Source organism: Dromiciops gliroides, chromosome 3, assembly GCF_019393635.1.
Source record: "Dromiciops gliroides isolate mDroGli1 chromosome 3, mDroGli1.pri, whole genome shotgun sequence".
NCBI classification, from domain to species: Eukaryota; Metazoa; Chordata; class Mammalia; order Microbiotheria; family Microbiotheriidae; genus Dromiciops; species Dromiciops gliroides.
The window spans coordinates 655,745,038-655,770,723 of NC_057863.1; the positions used below are offsets into that span (position 1 = coordinate 655,745,038).

The window sequence follows — 25,686 nt, forward strand, 5'->3', positions numbered from 1 at the left end:
CATGACAAAGGTGATGTGTGCCAATCACAGACTTATCCTATTCAACCTAGACATTCACATTCAACAAAAGCCTGTCCCAAGGTATGATGACTATCAGAAGACTCAAAGTAAACAGATTAGAGTGCTTCTCTGTGTATGAACAGTTTGTTATTGACTTGGAGAAAAAGCTGAGCCAATATACTATTGGAAACAGTGGAGCAGAAAAGGAGTGGGCAGCTTTCAGAGAGTTGGGGTACAATACCATTTACTTATCTGGGTCAGAATATTGGCAAATATCACGATTGGTTTTGTGACATTAAAAAATCTAACTGTGATGTCCAAAAATCTAATGTGTGGTTGCCTTAAATTAGAAGCTTTAGCGCCAGTTTTGGGGCATTAAGAATTTATTAAAGCATACCAGGTATTAGTAAAAAGAGAACATATAGAGTTAGGAGATCTGTCTACTCTGCCTGCCCCAACAACCACCAGCCAGTTCCCGAACAAAAAAAGGCCAATCCTCCATGTGTTCTAGTGGAAGTTCCCTGCCGGATGGAAGAGGGGTGGTCCCCACACACAGCTCCAAGCTAATTGGCTGGTCCACTGATTGACATGACTTACAGGCAGTCTATGAATAGATGTAACTTCCAGATGCCAGACAGTTTCCGGACACTAGTCACATGCTTTCTCCTCAGGGCAGAGCTGCCCTGGTTCTCACAATGTCTTTCTCAGTAGGGTGGTGGCACTCTGATTCTCACAGTTTGATGGGGAAATTCAGAAGCTACTAAATGAAAAGCAAGAACTCTACAGGGTCTACCAGCCCAATAGTTCATCAGTCCCTAAAAAGCAGTTTTTAATTTCATCAGAAGTAAAGTGTAAGCAAAGCTTAGAGAGATGCAGAATTCTTGGCTACATGAGAAGGCAGATGAAATTCACTTTGATGCCAATAGTAACAATCCCAAGTGCTTTTATCATGCCCTGAAGGCTATTTATGGGCCAAAAACCTTTGGAGCCATACTGATTAGTGACAAGGACATGATCCTGGAGAGGAAAATTTTCATAGTGTTCTCAACACACTATTATCAATCAAGGCTAAAGTGATTGACAGTTTACCTCAGGTTGAAATCAATCTCTCTCTAGCCTAACTTCCAACTGAAGAGGTTTTAAATGCCATTAGGCTTCTCTACTATGGCAAAGCACCTGATGCTGAGTCCATTCTACCTAGATCTACAAGGCAGGGGTCCACTGCTCATACAAAAGTTGACAAATCTTCAGGTTATATGGCAAGAGGGTTTCTAATACTGTTAATTGGATCACCAATTCCCCAAGTATTTTTTGAAAATTCTCTCAAGTGGTCCCAATCATCCCTGGAGTGCTTGTCTTTATCCTGCATAAAATTATTAATCCACCCCCTCCTACTTGTCTTTCTAGGATAGATAATATAAACAGTCACAAGTATTGCTGCAATTGAATATGTTTTTGACTTTCCCCTGATTTGGAAACAGGACTCTGCACGTCATCTTTAAGTCACTGCCAGATCTCAGTGGACAACGAGTCTGTAGAAACTGATTCCTATGTATGTTACTAAGGTCACCTGGGATACAAGAGGCCTGAAGTGTTAACAAGCATCACTTGACTCTCTGACTCCCTGCACTTTGCTGCTTCTGGACACACAGCCTTCAAGGAAAGAAGAATCTCAGGCCAGTTGGTTGTACTGGCCACAATGGACTTATTTTCCTGGACAGGCATTGGCTTTGCTGGCGGCTCTTCTTCCTGTTGCCCATGGGCTTTTGGATGACTTTCTACACAGTTCTGTGGTGGAAGAAGTCACAGTTTTTTCTCATTGCATTTGAGTCAATATTCAATATGGTCAAATTTCAGTTTTTTTGTGGATTAGGTATGTAGGAATCTGGGTAATATGACTCCCCTTCAGGCATACAGCTATCTTCACTGGAAGTCCTGAAGTCATATGGTTTGACACAAAACTTTTGGTAAAGACATAAGTGTGGAAATACTATATGCTACATCTTTCCAAACAATAAGGCAACAAAATAGAAAAAAGCTCTCAGAACACAATAAAGGATCACTGGCTTTGGATTGAGGATGTGGGTTTGAATCTCAGCTCTGCCACTTATTCTGTGGCCTAGGGCAAATCATTTCCCTTCTCCGGCCTGTTTCCTCTGTAAATTGGGGGGGGGGTTTGAATTAGATAGCCTCTGAGGTAGTTTCCAGCACTAGTCAAGTCATTGAGCATTTATTAAATGTTTCCTATGTGCCAGGCTTGGTTTGCATTAGGAATTCAAACACAAACCTTTCCCTTAAGGGGCTTATATCCCAATGGGGGAATAAAACACATAAAAAGAAGCTGGAAAGTAGGGGGGGGAGGAGTGTAGAAAGAGGGAATGGTGGGGTAAATCTGGAAGTCAAGCCTACTCAGGATTGAAGATAGGGCTGGCCTGTGCACTTTCCTTAAAATGGAGGTTCTGGGAGGAACCAGTCAGAAAAGGGGGCATCAGGGGCAAGGGCACTTCCAGGGTGAGAAGGCTGTTACATGGTGGAGAAAATACAAAGAATCAGGAGTGGAGGCTGGTGAAGAAATAAGACCATAGCTAGCTGTTCTGGGCACTTTCCTTAAAATGGAGGTTCTGAAGTACTAGAATTTTGATCCCATGAAAACCTCTAGAATAAAGCTAACCTTGGTCATGAGACCAAGTTTAAAGCAGGAAATCCTCATATTAATTCATTGCATTTTTCTCTCCAGTTAAATCTGTACCTAAAGACCTCATGTAAGGAATAAAAACATAAATCAAAAGACAAAATAGAAAACAAATTTGCAACCAGAGTAACACCTTTATTTTTCAGTTTAATTTTTAACAAAGACAAACCACAGAGTAGCCAATTCAGGCTGAGAAAGGGGAGACACAACCAAGATAAGAGGTTCAACAACCAGTATGGTTGTCTGCTCCTGACCTAGCAAAGAGTTAAATGAAGGATTTCCCAAAATCCAAGCGGCCAAATTGAGAAGTGAATAATGCAATCAAACTGATTTCAAAGGAAGAAATAAAGCAGATGAGTCGATGAACTGATTACCAAAAAAATAAAAGCAGGGTTAAGTAGGTTCCTGCATGATCTTCAATGAGTAAGCAATCCTAGTAATAGATAAGACTGTTGCTAACTATGGAGAAGGGATGGTGGGCTGCCTACTTCTTTAAGGTAAAGACTGGATTAATTTTGAAACTAGATAAATAATGCTGGCTAAAAAAAGTTACTGGACAATCTTAGTGAATTTGTTAAGAATAACTTAAGTGACCAGCATAAAGAAACAGTGGGCACAGCGACTAGTTTTCACTTCCCCTTTTGGGTCTTCTCTTCTCCAGGCTCACAGGCCTTATCCCTGTTGCTGACTCCCCAGTGACACTGGCTCAAGGCTCTTCACCATCTTGGTTGCCCCCTTCTAGATATGCTTCAGGCTTGTCAAGGCCCTTGCTTATACAGTATCAACCAGAACTGGACACCAGGCCCCAGATGGTCTGACAAGGGCCAAGCTGACTTTCCCTGTTGCAACTTAGTTCAGTTTTTCAATTTCCAGTCAAAATCTAGGGCCCTTCTGATTAGGCTATGCTAGATTCCCTCTAGTCTACCACAAACTCCAGGAGTGTCCATTTCCTTTTAGGTTTCCCAACAGTTCTACTCCAGAAACCAGTTCTTTTTAGTGAGAATAAGATCCAAAATAGAATAAACTAAGGAGAATACATGAAGGTGCCACTAATTAATAGGAGCAATTAAGTGAATTTTTTTAAGATCATAAACCTCCTCAATGTTAGAACCAGGAATTCACACCCAGATCTTTTTGGACTCTAAACCCACAGCCCAATCTACAATAGCACACTGCTTTGCTATCAGATCATGATTATATCAGACGTAGAAATATGGGACACCTGAGTTGCTGGAGGGGGGCAGAATCACTCAACTGTTGCATCTCAATACTACCAAACTACAAGAAAAGAGAGATGTCACACCCACAGAGAATAAGGGCCTGGTTCTTCAGCCCAGTCCAAATGATAAACTGGCCCAATGATTCATAGCATATTTCTGGACTAGAACCTGGAAGAGAATGGGAAATCCATCCATCTATCCATCAATAAGCATCTACACATCTACTATCTACCAGGCACTATTCCAGGAAGGAATACAAATAAATACAAAACATGGAGCAACACCCACTCTTTAAAGAGGTCACATTCTAGTGAGACAAGTACATATATAAATATATACAGAACAAATATAAAGAGAATACAGATAAATAAATACAAGATGAAGCATTTTGTCACATGTGAAGAACAGAGAGGCCAATTTACTTGGATTGCAGGTAATGGGAGGGAGAGCAAGGCTGGAAAAACAGGTTGGGGCCATGTTGTAAAAGGTTTTTTAAGCTGGAGTTTATTTTATCCAAGGCAACAGGGAGTCAATGGAATTTCAGTAGGAAATAGATTGATGTTTAAGGAAAATAATTGTGATAACCATGTGGATGATGGAGTAGAATGTGGAGGACCTTCAGGTAGCAAGGCTGATTAAGACACTATTGTAATAATCTAGACAAGAGGTGACAAGGGCTTGAACTAAATTAATGGCAGTTGTGAGAGAAGGAATGATGTCAATGATTCATAGTAGTAGGTCCAAATTCAACTCATTAGGAAAAAGGGGAGCCCTATGACTGATCACCTGAAACTCTTGGTGAACCTCAGTATCCCAGGTTGTTGGCTAGACACCTGCTTGGAGACAGCTCCCTGTTTCTTATATCCTCTTACCCTCATTATTTTTTAGTCAACAACTGTGATTTGGAGAAATGGAGGGAAGGGTTGGAAATACAGCTTCTTTATGCTTGCCTATTGGTTAGACTGAAAGGATTAGCTAGATTACATAGACTAGCTAGGGTACCAAGCCATAACCTACTCTCCCACCTTGATGACCTTAATGAGCTGGCCAGGAGACAGCATGGTATTATTCTATAATGTTTAGTGAATCATCTTGTGGCTGAATGAAGCTATCCATTGTGTGAAAGGGCAGAGGAAATGACCCAGGGCTCTCTTCCTTTGCCGGTAGGCTAACCCAGTGACATTCCCATCATTTGAGTGTTTGATTTGAAGTGGAGAGTTATATATATATATATATATATATATATATATATATATATATATATATATATATATACACACACACACACACATACACACACATGGACTCACTGTTTTCTACAGACTGTTCTTGAAAGGTTATTTCAATGACATATTTGGTATGGGTACCCATGTAGGATTTTCTGAAAGGATCCACGTTGATGACTAGGCATATCAATGGTAACCCAGAGAATCTTTACCCTGATCAAACTAATGAGTTCTGTTATTTGAATTGTGGAATCATCCAGCAAGTCAAAGTTCTGACCCAGGACCCTGACTAGAAGTTATACCTGAAATAAGGAATGTTCATGTAATGTTGGTGCCTGTCTTGCCCCAAGGCTTACCCTGGGAATGTGACACTTTGGCTCATTTGGTTCTCATCTAGGTGTCTTTAATTCCCTTGCCAGTATCAATGTGGCATGAAGCACAAAAACAAATTTATTACACAAAGAATACACAAAGGAGTGGTACCTAAACTTTCTTCTATCAAGTTTCACCTTTCCCAGAAATTTGTCCATTGTTCCCAAACATATCCCAAGTGAGGCTGAGGTGTGTACCTGCAGGAAAAGACTCTGGGGTTGCTGGAGGGTCAAGTAACTGACAGCCAACCAGTGAGTCTCCCCTTCATTTGCTGGAAACCTCACTTTCCCATGCAGCAGGAGGAAGAAACCAAATACCTCTTCTTATTCTCCAAGTCCATCTTTTAGTACCAGAGGTAGTTAAACCAGGTGATCTTCAAGTGATCTTCCAGCTTTAACAATCTATGATTTGAGTTCAGGCTCCCGGTCAGGGCAGGAAAGCACAGGTAAAGTGGACCCCTTCAAGCCCAAGAGTAATTAATTTATATATGAGACAAACATGAAGACAGGTACTCTCACCATTACGCATCCTCCTGCTATGGGCAAGAACATCATCTTATGTCATTTATCTGTTGTTTTATTTCTCTGCTCTAAGCTCCTAGATTTCTCCCATTTTTTTTTTTTTTTTTTTTGGTGAGGCAATTGGGGTTAAGTGACTTGCCCAGGGTCACACAGCTAGTAAGTGTTAAATGTCTGAGGCCGGATTTGAACTCAGTACTCCTGAATCCAGGGCCGGTGCTCTATCCACTGCGCCATCTAGCTGCCCCGATTTCTCCCTTTTGCTATTATTTTTGTGGATTTTCTAAAACTGTGGTCTGGAACTCCTGTGATATAGTGTTCTTTTGAAACCTGCTCTTAATGCAACTTAACTGCTAGGTAATGCCAATTTAAAATGTGTATTCCAGCAGAAAAGGTTGGAAAAGTTTTATTTTTTATTAGAGTCACTTTTCTGTCCCAAATCATCAAATGCTGTACCTTGGGACAAAACATGACGTTTTCTTAAGGTGACAGTTGGGTATGAAAAATTCCCCATATTATTAAAGCCAGTTAATCTGACAAACAAAACATATGTCTAAGATTTGGTCCATGTTCATCCTGTTCATAGGGCTTTTTTTGAGTGTGCATTTCTGAATTATTGGCTTTCCTTATGGTTTATGATGGCTACCTTCTCATGTTTATTATGTTTATGGGGATTCTCACTGGTATAAAAATCACTTTCTTTACTGTGATTCCTCTAGCTGAAAGCTTTCCCATGTTAAGTATATTTAAAGGGTTTCTCTCTAGTATGAATTTTCTTATGTGCATTGTAAGTCTGTTTCTGCCTGAAGGCCCTTCCACATTCATTACATTTGAAGGGTTTCTCTCCCGTATGGATTCTCTCATGCTCAATGAGATAGTCCCTCTGAGTAAAAGCTTTTCCACATTCATTACATTTATAGGGCTTCTCTCCTGTATGAGTTCTCAGATGTTTACTGTAGGATGTATTGTAACTGAATGCTTTTCCACATATGTTACATTTGTAGGGCTTCTCTCCAGTGTGGACTCTCTGATGAATGATAAAGGAGCCCCTTAGACTGAAGTGCTTCCCACATTCATTACAATTATAGTGTCTCTCCTGAGTATGAGTTTTCTGATGGACACGAAAGTATCCCTTGTTTCTGAAGGTTTTACCACAGTCAGTACACGTATACCGCTTTTCTCCATGTTTTTCCTGATGAGCACTAAGGCCTCCACTATCTCTGAAAGCTTTTCCACACTCATTACATACAAATGGTTTCTCTCCAGTGTGAATTCTTTTATGTACACTCAGGTGACCCCCATTTCTGAAAGTTTTCCCACATTCACGACATTCAAATGGTTTCTCTCCAGTATGAATCATCTTGTGCATTTTAAGACTTCCTTTTTGGCTGAAAGTTTTCCCACATTCAATACATTTGTGGAGCTTCTCTCCAGTATGAATTCTCTGATGGTAAATAAAAGATGCTTTGTCAGTGAATTCTTTCCCACAGTCATTACATTTATAGGGTATCTCTCCGGTGTGAATTCTCTTGTGTTTCATAAGGTATGTCCCTCGACTGAAGGCCTTCCCACATTCATTACATATATATGGTTTCTCTCCTGTATGAATTCTTTCATGTTGAATAAGGACATAATTGTTGCTGAAGGCCTTCCCACATTCATTACATTTATAGGGTTTTTCTCCAGTGTGAATCCTCTGATGTTCACTAAGGTTTCTCAGCTGCCTAAAGAGTTTCCCACATTCATTACATTCAAAGGGTTTCTCTTTACTATGAGTTCGTTTATGTTCACTAAGGTGTCTAGACTGACCAAAGGTTTTCCCACATTCATTGCACTCATAGGGCTTCTCTCCAGTATGAATCCTCTGGTGCTGATTAAGGTGACCTTTCTGGCTAAAGACTTTCCCACACTGACTACATTTATAGGGCTTCTCTCCAGTATGGATTCTCTGGTGTTTAATGAGGTATGAATCAATGCTGAAAGCTTTCCCACAGTCATTACACTTATAGGGTTTCTCTCCAGTATGGATTCTTTGGTGTTGAGTAAGATGTGCCTTACGCCTGTAGGCTTTCCCACACTCGGTACATTCAAAGGGCTTCTCTCCAGTATGGATTCTCTGATGTGCAATAAGGCACGATCTGCTCCCAAAGGCTTTCCCACAGTGACTACATTTAAGGTGTTTCTCTCCAGGATGTATTCTCCGATACTGAAAAAGGTCTGAATGATAATTGAGAGGCTTCTTGGATTTAAACTTACAAAGTTTCTTCCCTAAGGCGATCTTATTATGTTTAATAACATCTGAGGACTGTATGAGGCTCTTTCCAATAGTATTGGACTGACTTTGCTGTTCTATAGTAACAATCTGTTCTGGAACAAGAACTGACCCTACCTTGAAGCTTCCTGCAGAAGGAACACTGAACTCATCAGAAATTATTCTGTGACTGACCGAAACTTGTTGGGACCGTATCTCCTGATTCTGCCTCTCCAAACTGACCCCAGAATCCCAATCTCCTGGTAGGGTGGAATCCCAGATGTAAGTCTTTGAACATCTCTCCTTGGATGACTCTCCAATATATGTGCCCTGCTTTGAAGCTGACTCCTTTGTTTCCAATATGGTCTTCCAAATAACAGAATCTGAAATAAACAAATAAGAATATCTATATTTCTTTCTTTTCTTTTTTTTTTTTTGCACGGGGCAATGAGGGTTAAGTGACTTGCCCAGGGTCACACAGCTAGTAAGTGTTAAGTGTCTGAGGCTGGATTTGAACTCAGTCCTCGTGAATCCAAGGCTAGTGCTTTAACCACTGTGCCACCTAGCTGCCCCAAACAATATCTATATTTCTTTGTGGAGGAGAAAGAAAATTGCTGTATGGTTAAGTTCTAGACTGCTTAATCAAGAACACCAGCTCTGGAATCAGATGACCTATATTCAAATTCCACCTAGCTATAATGCTTCCTTCCTGTGGGACCTTGAGCAAGTCCCATAACTTTTTGGCCTCAGACACTCAATGTATCACCCTGGACAATTCACTAAGCCTGTCATGCCTCAGTTTCCTCATATGTAAAATGGTGAAAAATAATAGCATTTCTCTTCTAGGGTTGTGATGATCCAACGAGATATTGTAAAGTGTTTTTAAGTATAATACATCCTTGTTTTCTTCCTTCTCCCCTCTCAAGAAAAGTGAGCTCTGTTATATAGTACCTACCTGCCTGGGATTAAGAGTTTAGTTTGTAGGGTAAAGAAAGAATTTACCTAAGTCCTTAGAGTGCTGCCATCTGGGAATATGTCTAATTGTCAAAATGAGACCTGAGGGGCAGCTAGGTGGCACAGTGGATAGAGCACCAGACCTGGAGTCAGGAGGACTGAGTTCAAATCTGACCTCAGACACTTCATACTTACCAGCTGTGTGATCTTGGGCAAGTCACTTAACCCCAACTGCCTCACCAAAAAAAAAGAAAAAAAAAAAAGACCTGAAATCAAACATGGACAACCCTCAAAAACATGTTATTGAGGTGATGATTTGTGAATATTTAGAAAAGCTGCTGATCCCTAAACTGCATGGATTCACTAACAAAACATGTGAAAGCAACTTCATTCCCTTTAGTAATGATATTTTTGGATTTTTGGATGAGGAGCTACTGTGCATATCAGCAAAGCATGTGACAAAGTCTCTGAAGATATCTTCATGGAATATAACTCTACTGGTGAGACAGCTGGGTTAAAGAGTATGAATAATCTTTTGTTTCTTATGTAATTTCAAGTTTTATTTATTTCCAAAGGGGTCCCACGAGCATATTATACCAATACTGAATTTTCCCCTCTGCCAGTCTGATGCTTGTAAAATGATGTAAAGCATCTAAGTGCTGTTAGTTTCATTCTTCTCTTTATTTGCTATCTGAAGTCCCATCTTTTGGAAACTTCTCGATTATGTCCTTTGATCATTACACTATTGGAAAATGGCTCTTAATCTTACATATAACATTAGATATATGGGGCAGCTAGGTGGCGCAGTGGATAGAGCACCAGCCCTGAATTCAGGAGTACCTGAGTTCAAATCCGGCCTCAGACACTAACACTTATTAGCTGTGTGATCCTGGGCAAGTCACTTAACCCCAATTGCCTCACCAAAAAAAAAAACAAACCCAAAAAACCATTAGATATATCAGGCTTTTACTATATATTTTACTGTATGGAATCCAAAGGTTGTCATACCAGGGTGGGAGTGGGGATAAGCTCCCACTCTCTATAAAATGTTCCAAAAGTGTGCGTCTCAAATAGCCTCTGACAACCGAAGCCCAACTCCTGGCCTTCTCGTGGCGGAACTGTTTCCACTAACAGGAGAAGGGGCGAAGGTGAGTCACTGGCACCTTAAAACCAGTTGCTTCGGGCAGGTGGGGCTCGTCAGCCTTGGCAGGCAACCCGCCTAGGGGAAGGGACCCTGATTTGAAACCTCCGCTGCCTTGCGGCTATACCCATATATGGGAAAGGCTTCAGGAGTTAACCCCAACAAAAAATCAGGAGACGGAGTCCCTTAGGCAGATGGATGTTGGGTATCACATCCCTCTGGCAACTCCTGCGGCGGCACTGGTGCCAAACTGTACTGGCTCTGCCTCTCCTTTGGATCCACCCATGTCGCGGAGAGGGAAAACCTGCTCCATGGGCAACAGCGTGTTTTCCATATTGATCTGCCCAGGCCAGCGCCCTGGAGAGGACACTCCAGCTACTCCTCATGGGGTCGATACAACATGGGATGTGGCAGTTACCGGTTATAAGTCACTCAGGAGCTGCATCTGCCATATTGGACTGCACAGCCACACTGTGGCCTGTGGCTCTTCAAGGCGCTGATCCGTGGTCGTCCGCGACTGGTGGAGGCCTACTACTACTACTATGGGAATTTACTACGAACAATTCCCCTCCCCACCCCCCAGTACTTGTCTTTTCTATTGTAGCTGAATTGCATTCATTTATATAAGAGTTTATTTTCACATAAACTTAATCAACTACTTTGTCTTTTGCAATTGATTCAGTACCACGGCTAGTTAAGAATTTTAGCCCTGGGGCAGCTAGGTGGCGCTGCAGTGGATAAAGTGTGTACCTGAGTTCAAATCCAGCCTCAGACACTTGACACTTACTAGCTGTGTGACCCTGGGCAAGTCACTTAGTCCCCATTGCCCCACAAAAAAAGAATTTTAGCCCTATCCCTGACTGTGAAAAAGTCTATTACCCTCTATTATTTTATGATAGGATTTTAATATTTATACTGTGTATCCAACTGGAAACGACTATGGCATAAGCCCATTTTCCACACTAGTCACCAGTTTTCTAAGAAGATTCAATTGAAGAAATGTCTAATTATCAGAAAGGAAAAATGGGTTAATCCTGGAAACCACAGTCTGATGACACTGGTTTTATGCCTGTCTCCTCTATTGAAAACATTTATCAATTTAAAAAAGCTTTTCCCATGAAACAACCTGAAGAAATATTAGTTGGACCATAGTTGGACAGCTAAGTGTATTTGTAACTGGCTGAATCATTTGATTATCAAAGGCTAATGAGTAATGCATTATTCACTTGGGATCATGCCCTTTGGCTCTTTACTTTTCCTTTTACTCGTCAACATTCTGAGTCAACAAATTAGATTAAAATATAGAAGCACCTGCATCAATTTTGGATTTTAAAATTATTTTATTTTTTTAAATTTTGCTGTTAAACTTTGTTTCAACATATTAATCTCCAATGGAAAATCCCATTATTTGCTGCTCCTTACAACTAATCATACATACACCAAAATACTTGAATCAAAAGTCTCATGCAGGTCAGCAGTCCACCTTGACTCTGATCTCCCCTGTGCCCACCCTCCTTCCTTCCTTCTTCCTTGGCCCCTATCATGTACATGACCTCGTTTGGGGTCATGACTAGTTATGGAGGGAAGCAAAGCCCAGGTGGCAGAGGCAGGCTGGGAGCACAGGAATGGGCCAACAACTTCCAAGTCCAAGCAAGGCCCCAAGTGGGCTTAGTACATGTGGATGGCTATCTATGGTCAGAGACCGGGATGGCAGCTAAGGAGGCTGAGGAAGCAAGAGCACAGAATGCCCAGAAGGTGTCCGCATGACTGCATCAGCCCCAAGGAAGGCCCCAAAGAAGGAAGGAAGAGTCTGAGCTGGGTCCTAAGCCCCTGGAACAAGGACGGGAGAGGGGCACACAATGAATAGACTGGAGGAAAGGCCATGCCACCGAGGCTGGAGGTGGAGGAAGGGGCTGAGGGTGGCAGCAGAAGCAGGCCCTGGGGTCAGGCTGTGTTCAAAAGGCTGCAGCTATCCAGAGGACTGCAAGGAACACATTGTCGAGACAGAGCCCTTAGGGAGGAGGCATAAGGAACATGTAAAACTGTAAAATCTGAGGATGGCAGAAGTTATGAGCATGACTGAGGCACAGTGGGATGGATGAACTTCATGGGGCTACAGCTGAAAGTGATGTGGAAATACTTCCCACAGAAGTGTTGGATAAATGGGAAACAAGTTCCAAACAGGGAAAATTTGCTTTGTTCTTGTGGACTGTAAGAAATAATTATTTATATCCGATATTGTGGAGGACCCGGTGATCTCCCCTTCTTTCTTAGTCCTTTCTCCCTCCCAGGAGCAGAACTCAACCTTAAAAGGCATAAAAGAGACAAAAGTATGAACAAGAAACAGAAAAAAAAATCCTCAGCACTGAAAATTACTATAGCAACAGGGAGGATCAAAACATAAACTCAAAGGACAAAAATGATCAAATGCCTACATGTGAAGCCTTAATGGTGAAGAATTAGTTTCAAGACCAAAAAGTTCTCTTGGAAGAACTCAAAAAGGACTTTTTAAACCAAATAAGAGAAGTAGAAGAAAAATTGGGGAAAGAAATGAGTTATGCAAGAGAAAGTCAATAGCTTGTTCATACTTTCTCCCTCCCCTCCCCCCACTCAAAGGTCTAGTTAGTTCTCCTTGAAAGTCAAGCCCACCCCAAGCTTACAAAGAGTCTGGCGGAGACAGCGCCTTCTGTTTAGACAGCTGAAGGACTTTACTGATGAGGTTCCATGAACCACACTGAGGTGGGAACTACCTTGCCCTGATCAGGCTTGAGCGGAGGGATGCTATCTACATTTTTTTCTCTAATGCCATCTTCACCAAGAGTAGAGTCAAGTATCCCCACACTTCATTGTAATGTAACACGCCTCCAAATCACGTCGATCAATTGGATTTGATTGCTTTGTGATGGACCTCCTACAGTTAGAAGGGTATAAACGGTGACTCCACCACCATTAGGGGTCTTTGGTCTGAGAGATGACCAAATGACCATCTTTTTATTAATAATCTGCCAGCCTATTAAGAAAATGATGAAGTTACCCAGAAACCGTGTCTCTCCTATTTTCAATTGTCACATGACACCACTTAGAAAGGTCACAGATGAGCTGCTGAATCAACAGAGGAGGGAATCAGAAGGGCAGAAGGCCTGAAGATCATGCCCTATGATGGCAGCTTGAAAGAAGGGAAAGTGAGTCAAGAGAAGACTCCTAGGGCCACAACCACTGTCATGTGGAAAAGACTCATTTAGTTTGGCCCCAAAGAAAGATGTCAAGGTTGCAAATGAGCTAATTCAGGCTCAGTGGGAGGACAGTCTTCCTGACAAATGGTGCTGCCTCAGAGAGGAACAGGCTGCCTTAGAAAGGTGGGTCTGCTCTCAATGGAGGCTTCTCCTAACAAACACTAGTTACAGGGAATGTCCCTTCAAAGGAAATCACAGGCCCTTGGGGTGCTGAGAGCCGGGAGAGGCTGAGAGGGAATGTTGGGGGAAAGGAGGTCAAAGATAAAGTGATGCACCCGAACATGTTTAAAACTGTAAACATGGTCAGCAAAACTTGTGTTTGTTTAAAATACAGGCCGGCCCTAGTTATGTTTGAAGGCAGAAGGAGTGGAACACATCAAGAGGGAGCCATAAAGGAGGTGATGTTAACTTCTTCTGGGCAGGAATGTATTCATTTTAGTAGTATCTTAAATTGGAGTGAGTACATCTAGGTGGCACAGGGCTCCTGGCTTGAACTCAGGAAGACTCACCTTCTTGAGTTCAAATATGACCTCAGACATTTAATAGCTGTGCGTCCCTGGACCAGTCACTTCACCCAGTTTGCCTGTCTCCTCATCTGAAAAAATGAGCTGAAGAAGGAAATGGCAAACTGTCCAGTATCTACGCCAAGAAAACCTCCAATGGGGTCACCAAGAGTCTGACCAAACTGAAAGACTGAACAACAAGCTCTAGTACCTTAACACAGTTCCCAAGCATACAACATTTATTTAATACTTCCTGACTGAAGAGGAAGAAATAAACGTGGAGTGGTGAGGAGGGAAGGAAGGCTGAGATCCAGAGTCCAGAAGGGTGAGCATTAGATAGAAGAACAAAGGGGAGACAAGTGTTATGTCCAACCCCTAGAGGGCCTCAGAGAGCCAGCTGCCTGCCTGATGCTGGTGCCTTTGAGGAAGGCTCCCTGCTTACCATTTCAAAGGGGCTCCAACTTTATTGCCCCACTAAGCTCCAGCTGGCAAGGATTCCCCTCAGGCTGGTCTCCCTCCCTCCCTCACTCACCTGAATAAACCCTGTCTGCTCTCCATGGTGCTTCTCCTCTCTCCAACTGGGAGATCACGGGAGGTTTGGGGGCTGGCATTCCTCCTGGTGGGGAAAGAAATGACAGAGCGCTAAGAACAGAAATCCACCCCAAAATTCCCTGCAGCCCCTTCTCTTTAGCCAAGGACCCCAGGACATGGGAAGACACCTGTGCTGTCCCCAAGCAATATGGAGGTCAGCTCACTGAGGCCACGGGGCCAGAGATTCTGAGCTGGATGGGCCTGTGGGGGCCGTGTGCTCTCACCCCTTCATTTTACAGATGAGGGACCTGAGCTGATGTGGCATCAAAGAAAATCCAGTTCATTTTGATCCTGCCAAGAGGAAAGAAACCTTCCATGCCTCCCAGGGAAAATCTCTGCCCTGGGAGAACCCAGGAGGGGGAGTACCACACAGCTGATTTCCAGCTGCATAAATCAAAGGCTCTCTCCTTGGGGCCAAGCAGCAGTACCATGCCTACAGGGACAGAGACAGGCAGCAGGGGCCATGGCCTTCATGTTGTGCCTGGACTGTAAGCCCCTCACAGGCAGGAACTCTTTCACTCCCGTGTCTGTATGGCCAGCACAATGCCTTACACCTCAGAGGTGCTCAATCCAGGCTTGCGGCAGTCAGGGGACACCTGGGATCAAACTGCTGCTCAGACACTCCTAAAGCGTGGGGCCAGTGGAGAGGCATCTAGTCTGTGCCTGTTTTTAGTGCCTGGCACATGGGAGCCACTTTATCCAGGCTTGCTGATCTGCACACTCTCTGGAACTAAGATTTCTCCTCTGTAAAATGGAGAGAATTGCAGTACTGACCTCACAGGTTTGGGGTGAGATCAAAGAAGGGAACATACGGGGGGCAGCTAGGTGGCGCAGTGGATAAAGCATCGGCCTTGGATTCAGGAGTACCTGAGTTCAAATCCAGCCTCAGACACTTGACACTTACTAGCTGTGTGACCCTGGGCAAGTCACTTAACCCCCATTGCCCCGCAAAAAAAAAAAAAAAAAAAAAAAAAAAAAAAAAAAAAAAAGAAGGGAACATAGGTTAATGCCAGCCCAGAAGCCCTGAACTACAATCCAAATGTCGGCCACGGTCCCTGTCCCCATGCTCACTCGTGACTACCCCTAGGCACTAAGACAAAACCCAGCTCAGCACTTCAGCCAGGCCACAGCCTTCACAAGCAGGAACACAAGGCTAGCCCGATGCACAGACGCCAGCTCCCAGGGCCAAGCCGTCCTTACCAAGGGAGACAAAGTTCTGATAGTTCTCCAGCATCACTTCCCTGTACAGGTCCTTCTGAGCCGGCTCCAAGTGCCCCCACTCCTCCTGGGTGAAGTCCACAGCCACATCCTGGAACGTCACCGATTCCTGAAAGAACAAACATTCCTGCTCACTCGGGGACCCTCTATCACGTGGATGGTCACGTGGAACATGAAGGTGACAGGAAGCTGGCTGGTTCTAGGAGCTACGCATGCTCCACCTCAGGGGTTTCTAGAGGCCTCCCCTGGTATGAAATTCTCACCAAGTCTGCAGGAACAGCAGCGAGCACATCACAAACACTCCTTTCTAAGCTGGCACACCACATCGGTCAAGGCCAGTACTGACTGATATATTTTAGGCAGAATAAAGAGGATGGCTACAAAGAAAACTGATATAATATGATATATGCTGTAAGTTGTCACTAGCTCTAATTAACATCCCCCGTTCTCTCTTCCAAACGACTGCTTCCATTATCACAGGTATCCAGAGGGCAGATTTATTTTGCTGATCACAGGTGGAGGGGGAGAAAAAAACCCCATCCATTACAGATGGAGAGAGTGACTGAGAACAAGTTTTCAGACTACATTTGTGCTGGACAGGTGAAATTCAAGGGACAAACACGAGAGCAGGAAGGGGCATCAGCAGCCTGGAAAATAGCATGAGTCAAGCCATGTGGGCAAAGCAGTGGGGGACACTCGTGGGATGGCATGTGGTCTAGTCTGCAAGAGAGAAAAGAGCTAAGTTGGAAGATCAGGGACGCCAGCTGCTGGCAAGAGTTCTCAAGCAAAGGAAGAGCACGCGATCTGGACACAGCAGGGAGAAGGCAGCTCCAGCAGCGTGGTGATGGATATGGGCTGGCTGGGAAGAGGCATGGGACACACCTCACTCTATGGTCTCTACCGGGTCAGGCCGAATGAGTCTTGACTCCTCTTCCACTTGACATTCCTACAAGTACCTTAAGACAAGTATCACATCTGCCCCAAGCCTTGTTTTCTGAGGGATCCAACTATCCAGTTACCCGGGCCAAGCTTCAGAAGCAGGTCAACCCAGGGCCAAAGGGCATCCGCAAGGTCTTCTCCCCTCCCATGAGGATCCATGTGGAATCCCTCCCTCCTCCTCTGAGCCCCCTCCCACCTGCATTTATCTGAGCATAACTTCTTGGTGAGAGAGGTTATGATGTCACTTATGCACAGGGGACAAAATTAGGTCCCTTGTCCATTAGTCCTACAAGAGTTTCTGCATCTCAGTATAGACAGGGATGGCTGTAATCATGGCAGCATCTCCTCACTGTATCCAGCCGCTCTCCTCATGCTCCACTCTGGGCTGAGCTCCCTGCCCCATCTACAAGCACCTGGATCAGACTCCGTTCAATAAGCATTCAGTAAGGGACTGTTTGGTGCCAGGCACTGACCTTGATGCGTGATGCAAAGGCAGAAATCAACCCGCCCTCCTGAAGCTTCAAGTTTAGCATCTCTATGGTGGTCCTTACACAAGTAATCGGTATCCACTGAATGATGAGGTGGCAGCCTGAGTGTCCAGAGTTCAGAACTGAGTAAGAGGAAAGACAGTGAAGGCACCTGCTGCGCACGGCCTTCTCATGCCTTTGGGCCACAAAGGGGGCAGATGCAGGGTGATGGCTAGCAAGGATGTGGAAGAGTCAAGAGATGTCTTTTGGGGGATGGGGAGACACAGGCACGTTTGTAGGGAGGAGGGAAGCAGTCAATAGAAAGACTGAAGCAAAGTGAGAGACTGGGGATGACAGACAGGGCAATCTGCTAGAGAGGATGGGATGAAACAGATCTCTGGGATCTCTTGCATGTAGAGGGGCTGCCGCTTTGACAAAAGAGGAGATACAAGGAAGTCTGGGAGAGAGGACACTAGAGGCATGGGAGGGGGGATCACGCAGAAGACGGTGCTGGACCTAGTGGTATGGAAGGATCCCTTTGTTAGAGACTGGGGGAAACAAGGACAGAATGGTGGATCATGCCACTTAGGCAGGTTCTGAGATAAAGAAAATGGAAAAAAAAAGAAGGCCTTCCATCCCATCAGATGGTCTTAGAAATAAAGTCCTCAGCTGAAGGAGGGACAGGAAGCATCAGGAGGCTTGAGAAGGGAAGAGAAGGTTTGGAATAGCTTCTGGGGGAGTGAGACAGGGATTCAGTTCCACCTTGGTGTATCAGGGGCCCAGCTGAGGTGGAGTAACATAAGTCTGTCACATACCCCATCAGAACAGTTGTGTGCAAATTCCTTCAGCTGTTCCCAGGGGCTCCTGAAGAAGAGTGGAGGAGGAGGAGGAGGAGGAGGAGAGGAATCCAGAGCCTAGGCCTGGCAAGAGAAGAGTGATGAGAGGACAAGGAATCCCAGAGGACAGAACAGTGTGGAGGGGAAATACTTAACGACTGCGCTGAGGCTACTTGTTAAAAAGGCTAGAACATATGGGGCAGCTAGGTGGCACAATGGATAGAGCACCGGCCCTAGATTCAGGAGGACCTGAGTTCAAATCTGGCCTCAGACACTTATCACTTACTAGCTGTGTGACCCTGGGCAAGTCACTTAACCCCAACTGCCTCACTAAAAAAACCCAAAAACCAAAAAGGCTAGAACAGACAGGAAGAGAATTAAACATTTTAAAGTGCACAAAACCCAGACTGCACAAGTGGTCAGAGACGCTCCCGGTAAATGGATAAAGGCAGAAATAGGCAGGAATCTGGAAATAAACAACAACGTGCCCAGCAAACAGCCCAACTTCTCCTTTCCCTGCGGTCAGGGTGAGACACTTGGACCACGTGGGACCTCTGCCACATAGCAGCTATGGGACAGCTCTGAGGCTTAGTGTCCCAGGTATAAATGGGCTGGGGTCTACATTAACAGAAAACCCCAACTGCAGTCACATCCCCAATCCATGGCATGCTGCCCATTCTATGCGAGCACTTAATCATTCATAGCCTTAGTGACCTGACTTTCCATTTGCAAAAAAATACCCAATATTTACTTTTTTCTGGTATGTATCTTTCCTCTCCAACAAGATTATGGGCCTGGTTTTTTTCTTAGCATTTAGCCCAGTACAGTATACAGCTGGTTCAATGAACGTGCAAATGTTTCCCAGGAGAGAGAAGGGCACTAAAAAAGCAGGGAACATTTCTGACACACTGAGGCCTAAGAGAAAGAACACAGGGCAAGGAGTACGGAGACCTCAGTTCTTATACAGTCTCTGCAACAGGTGACCCTGAATGAAACATTTTCCTTCCCTGGACCTCAGTTTACCATAATGTCAGATAAGAGGGTTAGACTCTATGATCTCTTCTAGCCCTACTATCCGCAAACTATGAGGCCCATGTAGAGTCATCAGAGGGACATCATTCATGGCTTTGGTCATCCCTGGATGGGACTGGAGAGGAAGAAGTGGGAGGACAAGGGAAAGAGAAACAAAGAGACATGTCAGGAGAGAGAAGAAACCGTCACTCACCAGGGACCTGGCCATCAGGAGCCCAGAAGTCATTCCCTCCTCCTCTATCCCCCTCTCTTGGGGAAAGGCAGAATCTGGAGAACCCAGCACTGAAGGAAAAGAAAGAATTCATGAAGGAGACAAATCCTTGCCTGGCAGTTCCAAATTCATCAGGGTGAAACGTACAACACTCTGGCCAAGATGTGGGAGACCCAGGATCCCACAGAGGAAGAGCTCATAAGGCAGCGGCAATCAGAGGGAGGGGTCACAGACCTCAGTCCTCAGGGCTCCAAACCTGTGCCTTTGATCATATAACGGGGACCACGGGACAGAACTTGGCTGTGGAATTGGGGCCCGTGGGCTGAATTTCAGTGCTTCACTCTAAGTTCTGTGTGATGCTGAGTGTACATATTACTCTCTTTGTGCCTCCACTGCCCAATAATGGAACAAAAATTTCAGTCCCTTCGTAGCTGACATGAAGTGTGAAAAAATGAGTTTGCTGAATTCTTTGGAAAAAGCTGTTTGACAGTTCTCAGAAAACGTGTGGCCCACAGGATTGGAGGCTCAGTGGAGAGAAAAGAGTATCAGAACACTTACTTCTGGGGCCACTACTGGTCAGACAGGACAAAGGGAAAGTTCCAGCCACTGTGGGCAGGAGACTGGACTAGGTCACAACTAGATCAAACGATAATGGTCTCAGCTCTGAGGTTTCCCCATGCACACTGAAAATGAACAAAGATAACAAAAGCTGGGAAGAGTCCACATAGAAAGCATTAGAAAGACAGACACATTAATTAATACATTGCTGGGGGAGCCATGAATTGCTCCAACCATTCTGGAAAGCAAATAACTAAACTGTCCATAGTATTTTACCCAGAGATTCCACTGCCAACCTCATGACCCAAGAAGGTCAGGGACAGAAAGGCAGTTCCATGGACACCAAAATATTCAGAGCAGCATCTTTTGTGGTAGCAAAGCACTGGAAACAACGTGGGTGCTTGATGACTGGGAAGAGGCTAAACAAATTGTACTACACAAATGTAATGGAATATTAGAGTGTTACAAGGAAAAAATGAACATGAAGAATTTAGAGAAAAATGAAACACTTCTATGATGGAAGTCAAGAAAGCAGAACCAAGAAAACAACAGACACAATGACTATATAAAGAACAAGAATCCTGGCTTTAGAACATACGACAAACAAGAGCATGAAGTTCTGGTCCCAGGTTAGCAACAGTAAAAATTCCATCATGGGGGCAGCTAGGTGGCGCAGTGGATAGAGCACCGGCCCTGAAATCAGGAGGACCTGAGTTCAAATCTGGCCTCAGATGCTTGACACTTACTAGCTGTGTGACCTTGGGCAAGTCACTTAACCCCAATTTCCTCCCCCCCCCCCAAAAAAAAATTCCATCATGCACTGCCTGGGAGTAGGAGAAGTCTGACCTCCTCAGGAATGAAGGAGGAAGGAATAAGATAAATGAGATGAAAGGAACAGTCAATGCTGGAGGTTTGGGAACAGACAGATACACTCATGTAATGTTGGTGCAGCTGTGAACTGTTACACCCATTCTACAAAGCAATTTTGAATTATGCAAATAAAGTGATAGAAAGGTCCATATCCTGTGACCCAAAGATTCCACTGCTGGGTATGTAGTCCAAGGATGCTTGTATACACCAAAAATTCATTGCAGCACTTTTGGTGTTAGCTAAGAACTGGAAACAAAGCAGAAACCCAAGGACTGGGCAAAGTTCAAGCAACTGCAGCGCATCAAAGTAACAGAATGTGTCTGGGCCATCAGAAATGAGGAGTCTGATGAATGCAGAGAAGGCTGGACAGACTTACATGAATGATGCAAAGTGAGATATGAGGGCCACCTCCCTGCTGCCTTTGCAGAACTTTGAGGGTGGAACACTGCATCTACTGGCAGATTTGTTTTGATGTGTTGGCCAATATTGCTGAATTATTTTTTCTCTTTTCTCTTTAAAAAAGCAAACAAACAAAAGCCTTTGTTACAATGAATGGCTTTCTGGGAGAAGAAAGAAGGAACACAGGGAGAAATCTAGGCAATTTGAAAACAACACAAAAAAATCCACAAAAATCTATATGCACAAAAATAACATTGTGAGGCTAAGAGAATGTGGAAACATCTGTTGTTTTTTTTTAAAGCATTATTACCAGAGCTGCAGTGGAAAATTATGGAAAAAAGGTAAATAACTAGGAGGATGGCAGCTAGGTATAGTAAACAGAATACTGGAATAGGCATCAGCAAGATCTGAATTCAAACACTAGCTATATGACCCTGGGCAAGTCACTTACCCTTTGTCAGCCTTCATTTTCTTAGGGGTAACAATAGCATCTGCATTATTATGTTGTTGTGAGGATGAAATGAGACAATATTTGTAAAGTGCTTTGCAATCCTTAAAGTGCTGTACAAATGTTAGCAATTGACTAGGAGGCCTGGGTTCTAATCCTAGCTTTGTTCACAGGGGCTTAACAAATCTTATGGTCTCTCTTGCATGCATAAAAAGATGAGGATGCAGCCACTGCCCCCACTTGCATAATGGGCTCCCAGGAGGCCAAAATAAGGTAAAAGACAAGAATGTATTTTGATAAGTCAAAGTTAGCTGCAAAGACTCACTGGCTCAAGTTCAGGATGGCAGAAACATTTCCAGAGGAGAACTTAGGGGCCAGGCTAGAGGTGGGGACAAGGAAGAGAATGGGCTTCCCCCACTTCCCAAAGCAGCAACAGCAGACCAGACTCAGGTCCTGCTCAAAGTGGCTCTGAAGCTAGATTCTGCATACAGCTGATCTGGAGGACGGAAAGTGAAGAGAGGGAGGAAGAGGAGTGTTGGAAAGAAAAGGAGAATGGCTACTCACTTTTTCAGTTGTTTGGGGTGGGGGCACACTCTGAGGCCAGGACTCGGGAGATAACACAAGGGGTCCTTCCTTCAGGGCTTGGAAGACCCTCCTCCCCGCACCACCTTCTATCCCTGAGGGCTGTGAGCAACAAGTAGCTGGAGGCTGACAGCGGGTATGTCACAGATCACAGCAGCCGGAAGGTCTACGAGCAGAGCTGGTGGGAAGAAAACTTGCTCTGTATAAGGATGAGGAAGACTGACGAAGAAGAAAACATGCACCTATCTGCAACAGACCCATGTGAAGAGACACGTGGAACTCACAGATCTGGCAAAGAGGCCTGAGAGAAATAGCAGTGATGGGAGATTTCAATTATCCAGATACCCACTGGGGTTCTCTCTACCAAAAGCAGAATGGCTAATAACTTATTGATTTGCCTTAATGTTGATTTCATCCTTCAAATGGTGGAGGAACCAATAGCAACCATTTCTGGGCATGATTCTCACAAATCTAAAGAAATGTGTTACTCAAATGGAAGTGATGGAAACCTTGGTGAAAAATGACCAGTTAATCTTGGAATTTGTGAAAGAGGAAAGGTAGGATTCTATAGACTAAAATTCTACAGAGGAAGTCAAGCTAGGAAGAATGAGGGATGAGAAAAGATGGAATCCTAAAAACACAAAGGGGAAAGATTCTGATGGAAAAGAAAAGGGGAAGCTGGCTAAAGAGACCAGTGTGGATGTACCTGGAATTCATCAACCAACCTTCAGGAGAAGGAAGAAATAGTAAGAGGTAACAAATGGTAGATACAAAAATAAAGGAATAATGTGGGGAATACAAAAACTGAGAACAAACTGAACTTACTGAAGCTCCCAAAGGATTTTCTTTTCCTTTTTCTTTACACCAGGTGTTTAGATATAGTGGGGAAAAAAGGCACATCATAATGGCTCGATGTCACCTTGGAAGGTGGAATGGCTGACTTCTGTGCTTAGCATTGGTAACAAAACTAAATGTTAGTTTATGAAATTTAACAGGAATAAATATAAAGTCTTACACTTGGGTTCCCAAAAAATCAATTAAAAAAAATGCCAAGGCATGGTGAGACTCAGATGAAACTCTGGGGGTCCTAGTGGACTGTAAACTCAATATGCACCACCACTGAAATACAGCCATATCACTACCAAAGGAGAATGGGGATTTGTATTTTACTGGGAGAGGGGTGACATCCAGGCCTGGTCAGGTTACATCTGGAATACTGTGTTCAGTCCTGGGCACCATTTTTTTTTTTTTTTAAGGAAGGCTCTTGTTTTAGAGAGCCTGAGAACAACCAAAATGGAAAAGGGCCCAGGGATATGAACATCAGCTGACAGAACTGGGGATGCTAAGCTTGCAGAAGAGAAGACTTGGGCTGCACAGATTCTGGAAGGGGTATCAGACAATCAATTTGCTCTGGTTGGCCACAGAAGGCAGGGAGGGCAGGTTCCCTGTACTGGGCATTTTCAGGTGGAGAATGATGTTGGATCACTGGTCAGAGATATGTGGAAGGGTTCAGTGGTCTTTCCAATTCTAAATCTATGACCCAACGCACTCTGAGGTTTGAGGAGGAGCCCCTGATGTCACAAGAGTGACCTTACTTCCCTTTGGACAGGGTTACTCATTTGATAGGTAAGAGGAATGCTATAACAACAGTCTACTTGTATTACAGCAAGGATTAAAGCAGCTAGGTGGCCATCAAGTGGATAGAACAGTGGTCTTGGGAGCCAGGAATCATGCCTTAGTCACTTACTAGATGTAATCCCAGGGCAAGTTCTTTAACCTCTCAGCCTCAGTTTCCTCATTTGTAAAATGGGGAGAGGAATAGCAGCTCCCTCACTGGGCTGTTGTGAGGATTCAATGAGATAAAGCACTTTACACAGCTTCAAGCACTGTACAAATGCTAGCTATTATTATTTTTAAAGTTTCTCCATGACAGTCATGAGACACAGGATGGACTATTTGGAGACGTGTAGGTAGAACATGGAAATCATGTCATTTGTTAAATCATGTAAACTGTTGGCCATACAGTCACGTAAAGTGGTTGGTGAGGCACAGCACGTGCGCAATCACAGCCGCTGCGCGAATGTCAGGGCGCTTTTCAGTTTTCATAGGTCAGCCCTGCCCCAAGACTCTGGGGTATACGTGGCTCCAGGGGCTGTCAGGGGGTGTCCTTGCCCATGAGGTCCGATATCGTAATCGATGGCTTGTGGAGGTGCTTCCGCGCATGACGCGCAGTTTGGGGGGAGGCTTTAGTGATTCCCGTGAGGTTGGGTGGGGAGGCCAGGGAAGAGGCCTTGGCAGCCCTCGGACTCGGGGCACCCCGCCCCCCAGAATCCATCCTCGGGCTGCCGGACCTCTCCCTAACAGCGAGCAGAAGCGTCGCTAGCGCACAAACATCGGCCTTTCCAGAACTTCTACCCTGGACCCGGAAGGCAGCACGCAGTCAGCGCGCCCCTCCCGAAGTTCCTACTATGTGCCGCCCGGCCGGGATCAGCGCGGCCTGGCGCGCAAGTGCGCGGGGCTGTCGAGCACGAGCATCTGCGCGCTCATCAGCCGGGCCGCAACCGGTCTGCGCCCACTACGGCTGGACTGCGTCCCGCGCCCGGCACTCGGCAGGCGCCCCACGGGCGTTGGCTTTCCTCACTGTCAGCCGTGGATTCGCTTTGGTTTCTTGGGACATCGGTGAATCGTCTGGGAACCAGCCACGAAGCTGCCATAAACCTGCATGTTGCGGCCTCCCCCCCTCCAAAGGCCCCCAGCAGGGAACCCCACGCCCGCACGATCACGTGCTCTCCCCGCCGGGTCACGTGCCTTCTCCCGCCGGGTCACGTGTCCCCTTCTCTTTCCTTGGCCCCCTCCCCCCAAGCCCTCTCCTGGGGCTTACCGCTCTCTTCTCGCCTCAGGCTCCGCTCCTCGGAAGCTCCGGGACACGCCTCAGCTCGGCCGGCTCTTCCCGCACCTGCCCCAGCCCCCACGCGACCTCGGCTGCCTCCGGACACGCCCGACGCCGACGAGTCCGACGCCCAGCCGCCAGGGCCGCGCACGCACGCACGCGGGCACGTACGCGCTCACGCAGCCGCAAGCATGAGCGCGCATACTCCCAGGAGGGAGGGGAACCGCGCCCCTGTCCCCTCCCCTTTTCTGGCACGCGTTCACTTCCGCCATTTGCCCGACCCCACTTCCATCACCATGAGCTGGGGTCCCGCTTCCGCCTTTCCCGTGGAAGACAGCCACAAAGGGCTCAGCGCGACGTGGGGTCGTGACCCCGGCATAGCCTCCTCGAGGCATCTTGGGAAACGTAGTCCAAATTCCCCAATCTGCCTTCTCGCCGTCACTTACTCAAATCAAAGAAACAAGCTCTGATTTGTGGGTTTGGCTCACTCCCGGGGTGCCGATCCTCACGCTGAAAATCCAGCCTCAGCCCAGCC

The 25,686-nt window shown here is 45.1% G+C and overlaps 1 protein-coding gene across 2 annotated transcripts; it reads right to left on the reverse strand.

Annotated features, from left to right (window-relative positions):
• Positions 1-5,213: 5,213 nt before the first annotated feature.
• Positions 5,214-25,298, reverse strand: LOC122749885 (zinc finger protein 883-like). 2 transcript variants are annotated; one of them, XM_043996452.1, is made up of 5 exons: positions 25,143-25,298; positions 19,387-19,475; positions 15,902-16,028; positions 14,643-14,726; positions 5,214-8,662 (listed from the first exon to the last, which is right to left on the reverse strand). In XM_043996452.1, exons 2-5 carry the CDS (start codon positions 19,417-19,419, stop codon positions 6,765-6,767), a joined length of 2,142 nt encoding a protein of 713 aa, XP_043852387.1. In that variant the 5' UTR covers positions 19,420-19,475; positions 25,143-25,298; the 3' UTR covers positions 5,214-6,764. The 2 variants fall into 2 exon arrangements, with proteins under 2 accessions (XP_043852387.1, XP_043852389.1); XM_043996454.1 differs by lacking the exon at positions 19,387-19,475.
• Between the last annotated feature and the right edge of the window lie 388 nt (positions 25,299-25,686).